This window comes from Molothrus ater, chromosome 4 (assembly GCF_012460135.2).
Source record: "Molothrus ater isolate BHLD 08-10-18 breed brown headed cowbird chromosome 4, BPBGC_Mater_1.1, whole genome shotgun sequence".
In the NCBI taxonomy this organism is placed as follows: Eukaryota; Metazoa; Chordata; class Aves; order Passeriformes; family Icteridae; genus Molothrus; species Molothrus ater.
The window spans coordinates 40,269,163-40,278,258 of record NC_050481.2 but is presented as its reverse complement, the minus strand read 5'-3'; the positions used below and the strand labels follow the sequence as shown (position 1 = coordinate 40,278,258).

General features: G+C 40.1%; 1 protein-coding gene across 1 annotated transcript; it reads left to right on the top strand.

Moving 5' to 3' along the window:
* The first annotated feature begins 266 nt into the window (after positions 1-266).
* Positions 267-7,831, top strand: RWDD4 (RWD domain containing 4). The gene is made up of 7 exons (XM_054514742.1): positions 267-390; positions 635-715; positions 3,096-3,205; positions 3,315-3,459; positions 4,230-4,344; positions 5,455-5,504; positions 5,675-7,831. Exons 1-7 carry the CDS (start codon positions 367-369, stop codon positions 5,732-5,734), a joined length of 585 nt encoding a protein of 194 aa, XP_054370717.1. The 5' UTR covers positions 267-366; the 3' UTR covers positions 5,735-7,831.
* The last annotated feature ends 1,265 nt before the right edge of the window (positions 7,832-9,096 follow it).

The window sequence follows — 9,096 nt, the reverse complement described above, 5'->3', positions numbered from 1 at the left end:
CTGGGAGCGGCCGCGGGTCACGGGAGGCGGCGCGGGCGGGCCGCCGCCTCAGGAAGCGAGCGACGGGCAGCGTCGGAAGGGCAGCGCGAGCGGCCAATCGGCGCCTCCGTGCGCCCCTTGGACCAGTGAGGAGCGCCCGCGCGGGGACGTCACTGCGAAGGAGCCAGTGAGCGGAAGGAGGAAGCGCGGGGGGACGCGCGGCCGGCCAATGGCAGGGCAGGGGGCGGTGCCCACGGGTGCCCCGCGCTGCCCTCGGGGAAGGCGCGTCCGTGCGAGTCCGGCGGGCCCGCGCCAGGCAGGCCCGCCCAGCCCCGGCGGCAGCGGGGCCGGGCCGGGCCGCAGGGAGCGCGGCCGGGAGCTCCGGCCATGGCGGCCAACGAGGACCAGGAGGTGAGTTCCGGGCCCCGCTGCCTGAGGGAGAGCGGAACTGGGGCTGGGAGGGCGGGATAGCGCCGTGCGGGGAGAGGGGGCGGCCGCCCGTGGCGGGGGCGGGAGGGAGCGGAGCGGCGGCCCCTGGAGTGGGTGAGGGGCGGAGGAGGGAGCTGGGCGGCGGCGGCGGGGCCGGGCACGGCGGGGCGCGGGGAGGTCGTGCCGGGGCTGCGGTCGGTAACCCCTGCTCTGGCCCTGGCTGCAGATGGAGCTGGAAGCGCTGCGCTCCATCTACGAGGGAGACGTGTGCTTCAGGGAGCTCAGCCCCGTGTCCTTCCAGTACAGGGTAAGGCCAAGGTGCACCCTGAAGTTATTTGCTGCCTTGCAGTTGCCATACTCGGGGATTCTAAGCCAAAGAGGTATCTGATATGCAGTAAAGGATAGATCCACAGGGCGTTTTTTCAGGCTGCTTGGTACAACAGTACTTCAAAGCACTGAGTGTAGTGTATATGAACCTGCCCCCAGCATGGTTTGTTTGTTACAGAACCACGGAACGGGTGGGGGTGGAAGGGACCACAATGAGTCAGCTGGTCCAACCTCCCTGCTCAAGCAGGATCGTCCTAGAGCACAGCATTGCGTCCAGTCGGTTCCTGAAAATCTGCGGTGAGGGAGACCCCACAGCCGTTTTGGACAATCCCTTCCATGCTCAGTCACTGCACAGTAAAGCAATCCTTCCTTACACTCAGGTGAAGCTTCCTGTCTGTCAGGTTCTGCCCGTTGCCTCTTGCCCTATTGCTTGGCACCACAAGCCAGTTATCCCTGAGCCAGGCATCCCACTTGCATGTCTGTGCCCTGCCTAGCCAGAACTGTCAAGTCCTCTGAAGGAGCCAGCCTACTGTGTAATATTTACCCTAACAGGTTAGAAATGGAGAGATTTATAGAGATGTTTCTATGTAAAATTTGGAGAGCCTTTGTTAACTGCTTAGTTACGAGATTCCCGTCTCTTGTCCAAAGACTGTTGATTGTGTCTTGTTTACCTGCTAAAGAGAAAATCCAAAAAATGCTTTGGATGTGTGCAGTGATAGTCTGGTCAGAAGAGACATACAGGGAGTGCTGAGCTCAAGGTACACAACTAGATTCTGGCATGAAGTTCTCACCAGCTTTCTCAGATTTAAAAACCTGAAAGTTCTTCTGGGCACAGACTGAGGCAGATCTTTTGATCTGCCAGAAAACTTTACTGAGGCACCCATAGGACAGAAGGGAGACTTCTGGAAATGCAATATGCCTGTTTCAGGGAGAAGCCATCTAAAATCACCTTTCTGTGGCTTCTCAAATAACTTAAGAACAATGTCACTAATTGTAATGAGAAAAATTAATAGCACTTGGAATCCCAGCCAAGAGCACCATTTCTTCATTGATTGGATCATTCTTAATAAATTTAATTTAATAAATTTAATTTCTTTGAAAGTGGAAATATGACATGCCTACAAGCCTAAAGTGTGTCATTTTACTTTTCACTATCTTTGGTCATTGCTGATTTTTATTAGACAAAAAATAATTGTCAAAAGTTAGGATAACTCAAACACAATAAAACTTAGTGTCATACAAAGGCAATAATACATCTTTCCCATTAAGAGAAAATGTATTGTGAGAAGTCATCATGCAAGTAAGTGCATGAGAAGATAGAAAGAATTTGTATGGCTTTGTAGGATTTGCTCTGCACGCAGACAGTGCTTTCCTGAGAGATCCCTGTGAACCTTGCAGCCACTTCTGCTCTTGGTAGCAGTGGGAAATGAACTGTAAATGCTGACTTGAAAAATGTTGCAGATTCTTGATTTGAAGTCTTATTTATTTCACCATTAAACAGGTGGTTTTGAATGTCAGTCCAGTCTGCTGAAACAGATATTGTAAATAAGAAAGCAGCAATTTTTTGTTTACTTTTTAAATTTTGAAGTACCATAGCCTTACCTTGATTAGGCCTTCTCTTGTGGACACACTTTATTCTACATAATTAGATAAAGGCTGATTTTTATAATGAGGCAAATAAGGGAAAATTTGGGGTGGTTTTAGAAACCTTACTTTGCTAGTCTTCCAAATCCTTGTGTGAAACAGTTATTTCTGATTGTATGTCAGTATTATACTGTAATTTTTTTTAAATCCAGACTCATTCTACTGACTTCTTAAATCTTTTACTACTTATTCTTTCATACAGGGAAATAAAATACCTATAGCCGTGAGACATAACTATTGATATTCTTACCTGTTATTTTTGCTATCTTAGCTTACTAGTTTATTATCATCCTTATTTCAGCCCTGTCTTGTGGCTTGTTTTCATATTGCTCTGTGATTAGATGTGTGGGGGGGAGAAAAGGCTTCACATTTTCTCTTCTTATATGTGGTAGTATAATATTTGGCTGAAGATATTACAAAGTAGCTTTTAAACAAAGGAATTTAAAAACCCTAACCATAAAAAGAGATTTGACAGTTTCTGCTGCTTCTTCTAGAATGAAAAAACTGCAGGGTAAATGTTAATATTGATGTCCAAAACTTAATGCTCTTTCTAGATAATAGCTTTATTTTCTGACTGATAATTATCAAAATAGTCATCTCAAGGCATTTTGATGGTCTAAAAGCAGTAATAGGCTTCTTTATTGGTTTTGTGATCCTCAGAAGATAACTGGAAACTGTTGATTTATAAAGTTTTTGGTTTTTTTTTTCCTCTTCAGATAGGTGAAAGTGGAGATCCCAAAGCCTTTCTAATAGAAGTTTCTTGGCCAGAAACATATCCACAAACAGCACCAGTCATATCGATGGATGCTTTCTTCAACAACACAATGTAAATATTTGTGACAGCTTCACTCCCTGGCCTTGTGGTGGGGACTCTTTGTTTGAAAAGCTTTTTATTATCTGTCTAGTTTACAGTTGAGTTTAATGATTTCTTTTAGATCTTCAGCCATTAAGCAAAGCATATTGGATAAGTTAATGGTAGAAGTTGAAGCAAATCTCGGAACTGCAATGACATACACACTTTTTGAATATGCCAAAGACAACAAGGAGGTGTTCATGGAAAATCAACCTGTTAACACTGTGGTATGTAGATAAATTCTGATTTTAATTTTGTGCTTTTAAAACTGAAAAAAAAAATTGATTATTATAGCCTGAATACTTCAGAGTTCTCTCTAAGCTGTAAATCAGTTAATTGGTTATACATGTTAGTGGCTGAAAGTGACACACAAAGTATGGTGCCACAATGCTCTGTGGTGATAAATGTTCCATTTGATAGTTATTTTGCTGTTACACCAAAATGTTTGCAGCCTGCTGTTATGTCCCACAGGATAACATTAAAATAGAGACTTTGAGCAGAAGCAAGACTAAAGAAGCTGAAACAGAGATGTGTCTGCTGAGGATTGGAGGGGTGGCAATTTACTGCAGCCTTCCTGGGATTGTATAAGTGCACCTCCAGGGTCTTAAAGTAGTCAGGCTGGGTCAGTTTGTGGCTTTTGGGTTGTGTAAGCACATTGTTTGCCATGATGGTGCAGCAGATCTGCTTTGAGGAAGAAGGAATGATTTCTATGTTTGAGAAGTCTGAATCCATTCAGACTAAATCACACTCCATGACTAAATTTTAAAAGTGAAAAAGGTGCCCTTTGCAACTGGAAGAGAATAATTCCAGTCCCTAACACGTTTTAAAAAAAGTACAGCCCTGATTATATGTAGATTAAAAGCTGCAGGCTGCTGACAGCATTGCTTCTTTCTGACAGTCAAGGTATTTCAGTATGTCAGGTTTAATAATCACATCATACAGGGGTATCCATGGAACTAATGTGCAAAATGTTTACAACTACTTTTATCCTTCTCAGACTTCAGTAAGCAATAGTATTTCAATTGGAACTCCTGAAGTGCCACCAAGTAAGAAAAAAGAGAAAAAGGAGCAGTTGTCCAAAACCCAGAAACGAAAACTAGCTGATAAAACAGGTTTGTTCACTAAACTAATCTTTGCTTTGATCAGTATGAAAATCCAAATTTTATAGCAGGGACACCTGGCTAGAGAAAGTATAACTAGTAATTTGTTTGTAAGATGAGCTACTTTAAGTCTGTGGTCTCCATTTTATTTGTTTTAGATGAATTGTTCTTGCCTGAGATGTTAGTTCTGGTCACAACAACTTTCTATAGAGTCATAATTTAATGACATCTTTGTTTTGGTTTGTTTTGTTTTATTTCAGTTGGTGATGAAAAAGAAATTTTCAAAAAACACTTGTAGAAGGAGAGGATTTGGAACCTCAAAAAATTCACTTTCAGCAAAAAATGCAGTTTGTTGATGGGCCCTCATAAATAATTCACATTATTAAAAATGTAATTTCTAAACAAAAGTATTTTATTTGGAACCCAGAGTAAAGTATTTGAATATCCTGTTGTAGCAATAAGTTGTACCCTGTCATAGCAATTTCTGCATGTAATCTACCTAACCTAATGTATAAATGGCAAGCTTAATGTTAACTGTGTAAAGGAAAAGCTGCATAAAATGCAGTTCTTTGGCAGAATTCATCATTGCTGGTCAGCCCAGCTCATATTGGAGCTACTTTCTAAACTAAATTTCAGGTGGACTGAGGTGTTTTTATTTAAACTGAATTACTTTGAATCACATAATCAGAGAATCACACCAAGGTTGGAAGAGACCTTGAAGTTCATCTATCCAACCATCAGCCCATCACCACTATAATCACCCCTAAACCTGTCTCCAAGTGCCACATCCAGGCACCTCTGGAGCACTTCCACAGACAGTGGCTCCACCACTCCCCATGGCCACTTATTCCAATACTTAACTACTCTTTTAGTGAAAAATGGTTTTTTGAAATCTAATCTGAACCTCCCTTGGCACAGCTTAAGGCCATTTCATTTCCTCCTTTCACTTTGAGGTTGTTGAAGAACACGCTGTGTTTAAGACATTAAAATCTGTTTCTGTCCTCATGGCTTCAGAGTGCAGAAATTGAGGGGTTTGGATATTTAGAATTTTGTGGGTTGATTTTGAAGAAAGATAAATATTCCCTTTAGCTTGTGTGCTGAAATTAAAACCTTTTTCTGCAGACAACAAAGGAGAGCTTCCACGAGGATGGAACTGGGTTGATGTAATTAAGGTAAAGTGAGTGTATTATATACAGTATTGTGAACATGCTGTGTATGTAAATTGAAAATTATTTGTACTTATATCTGAAGAAAACTGATCTGATATATTTTTTTCTTGCTTTTCTTCCTAACTATGTTTGGATTTGACTATGATGTCTGATTAATTTCTATATGTGTCCAGCATGTAAGTATTTTCAAGTTCTCTTTTTTTACTGTTAAAAAGATTTGTAAGAAAGAGTAAGAACTGCTTCTTATTTTGGATTCTAATTTACAAATTTCTCAAAAGCTTTAAAATGCTAGTTGTTCTGAATATTAGTCTGAAGGACTTCACTCTTTGAACTTCATTGGTTTCTTTTTTTATTTACTGAGCAATTAAATCTTAATTTTATGATGAGAGGGCTTTGCTAACGAAATGTGCTGCAAATATTCTGTCTTCATATGACAAGAAGATATTTTAAATAAAGTTAGTAGTGCTGCCAGGTTCTGGAGGACAGTGGATAAGTAAGAAATTAAAGGGAGCTGTCCCAAGTGGGAGCACCTTGCTGTCTCTACAAGCCTCATTCTCTGCTGCAGCTGCTCCAGTGAATAATTCTTTTCTATTTGCTCCCTCAGTATTGATTTCTTCCACCCTCTTGTCTTTGCTGATTCAGTGAAAATCACTGCTTTACAATTTTGAAAGCAAACTATTTTATTTTACACAATTGAGGTAATTTTTGCTACAAGACCTAACACCAGTTCCAGTTGTTAAGTAAGAGCAAGTAAATGATGAAGATTGTTTTGGGCAGAGTCCTTCTGAGTTAAAAGTGGCTGTTTATAGTGGCTGTCTTGGTTTTCAGATAGATTTCATGATAGGCATGCTACTTTTGATAATTATAAGCATGGCTTTAAAAGGTGAGAAATACTAAGTTAATGTTAATGTCTATTTTTATACTGTCTAAATTTCTATATGGGAATTCTCTCAGAGATGTGTGAAGATAAAGTTCCATTACTTCATCTTTTTTTTTCTTTTTGGAGAGCTGGTGATAAAGCCTTCAAATTAAATAGAAACAGTGCCCTGAGGTTTTTCTGGGGTTTGTTGTTTGGTTGGTTTTTTTTAAATTCAACTTTCATGATCAGGAAATAAGCTCATTTAGTGTTTAAGCTTAAGAATTAACTTCTGATGCTTTTCAGTCTTTTGATACAGTAGCACAATCAGTCTGTATTGTTAATTAAGTAAATGCATGTTCAGTGTGAGATGGAAATAACGTTCTTGTTCCCTAATAAATGGAATGACAGTCTAAAATTTGAATACTTTCTTTTTGTGTCTCTTTTATAGTTAAGCAAAACTGGTTCTAAAGATGATGAATAAAGGACTTTGGTACAAGGAAACTCCACCTTTTAATACAGTGCAATTCTGGGTCACCATCTCTCTCTTAATAACTTTCATATTTGTTGAAGTAAACATTTTATAAAGCTCAATTTCCTAACTTGTAAATCTAGTCACACAAGCTTATCTAGAGACCATGTGGTCGTCTTCAGAAAAATCAACCAACAAACTTGCCTTAAATGAAGGTTAGAATGTGACAAAGGATATAGAGAGCCAGTGTGGTTAATAGTGCTGAAGTGTTTATTAATTTATATTTAGTCTGTAGTAAAATCCTGTTATAGTGAACCCAATGATACTGTAAACATTTCCTGATGTTCTTATTCCAATTGAAGAAAAAAGCACTATAACAGTGATTGGTGGCTTGATGGCTTAATTCATCAAAATAAATTGTTCCATGGAAATAAGACCTTTGTCATTTGTTTATCTAGTATGAATTAGAAGGAGGATGTACAAATTGTTGCATTGCAGAACAGGCTAGAGCTTGTGGTCTCATTTTCACTAGTAACTGGCTGAAGTAGTAAATACTAGTGAAAGCAAGGCCAAATATTCTGCTCAAAAATGAATGGTTCTAGCAGGAGTGCAGCTTCTTTATTCTGCACAGTATCCATCTGTTGGTCTTTCTCCAGTGTGCATGTTTACAGACAGTGGGATGTCTGAGGAGGGGCAAAAGTGCTTTCTTGCAGTGTCTCAATGAGTGTTGGGATTTTGTAGCTGCTTCATTGGAGAAATAGGCATTCTTTGGAGGGATTTCCTAACTAACTGGTGGGACAGGGGAAATCAGTAATCCATCAAACAGTTTGGGAGAACTTCTTTGTGAGAGCTCTTTTCTTTTTTTTTCCTAATCTGCTCTCTTGTATAAGAAGGAGGAGTCATCTTTACTGTATGAACTGTCATTGAATACAAGATGCCTTAATGTCTTTTATTATTTTTGTTTGTTCTGAGATGAACTTTAATAAATGCCTATTTATCTGCTGTGGTATTTGTTTATTGTTTTAAATTCTGTATTGCTTACTGCACTTTTCAATTTGCAAATTTAAAATTGAAAGGACTCTGTTACAAAGAAAGGATTCTTTTCAAAAAATTGCTGGGAGAATTCTCTCTTCCCTCTTGTGGAATATGTTTACATGATCTTCAGGATGGCTGTGTTTGTTGTTGATAGGAGGATCAGTCACTTTACCAGGAGCACAGGACAGTATCCATTGCATTTAGTACACACAGAGCAAGTCCAGTGTTCCTTTGGAAGAATGTGCTCCACTGTGTACAGCATCCATCATTTCAAAAAGGCTGGTTTCTTTTTGAGCTCTACTCTCATGTAGTAAAATGCTGTAAAGTAGAAAAGGGAGGACTTTTTCTGAATGATGCAGCCTTGCCTGTGACATGAACTGGGGGGTTGATGGCTGCAGTCTGAGCAGGAGCACCCAGCACAGAGTGCCGGTGCCAGGAGAAGTTGCAGAGCCTGTAGCAGGGAAAGGCATTTAGTTTTAGTCCCTGCCAGCACCAGGACAGGCAGGACTCCATTCGTGAGTTCTCCAAGGGGAATTAACATGTTTTTGCTGGTATCCTTGGTGTATAAATCAAGTTGCTGTGACAGTTTATCTGTATAGATTAGTTATGAGAAGGTGGGGGAAGAACAAATAAGAATAAATAAGAACCACATCTGTTGCCTTCTATAGTTATAGTTACTGTGTGTTACCTGGTAACCTTGTGAAATGCATGCTTTTTCAGCTCCTAGTCTGCCTGTAAAGCACATGCTCTCATGAAGATACCTGAGAGTCTTCTCTGGTTCTGTTAGTAAATGTATTTACTTTGAAGTCTAATTTCACAGGAAATATTTTGCATTAGAAATTTTTATACCTGTCTTTTGCTTCTGTGTAAATTGTGAAAGGTAATTTGTGTTGTTCAAACAATTTTCTGATATGATGTGATGGCTGGAACAGGATCATTTAAAGAATCTGGGTACTTGATGTTATGGAGAGGCCTGAGCAGTGATAAATGAGGGTGAGGAGAAATCTAATGATTATCAAGCAAGGCAGAATTGTAAATAAGATCAAGATTCCTGAAGGAATTCTAAACACTGTTGAAAAATCTACTGCCACCTTCTTTTTTTTTTTTTTTTACAAAGACCTACTGGCAGTGGAAAATCAGGGATTACTCAGTAGGATGAGAATGTCTTGATTGTATGGCTCCACCATGTATTTATATCCATGAGTTTTGCAGTAGAGCTTTGTTTGGCCTGA

Bases quoted from the DNA above. Each gene is read 5' to 3' on its own strand.
- RWDD4 (XM_054514742.1), top strand. From the start codon at position 367: ATGGCGGCCAACGAGGACCAGGAG. The intron at 391-634 runs GTGAGTTCCGGG...CCCTGGCTGCAG, and splicing joins CGGCCAACGAGGACCAGGAG to ATGGAGCTGGAAGCGCTGCG. The intron at 716-3,095 runs GTAAGGCCAAGG...TTTCCTCTTCAG, and splicing joins CCGTGTCCTTCCAGTACAGG to ATAGGTGAAAGTGGAGATCC.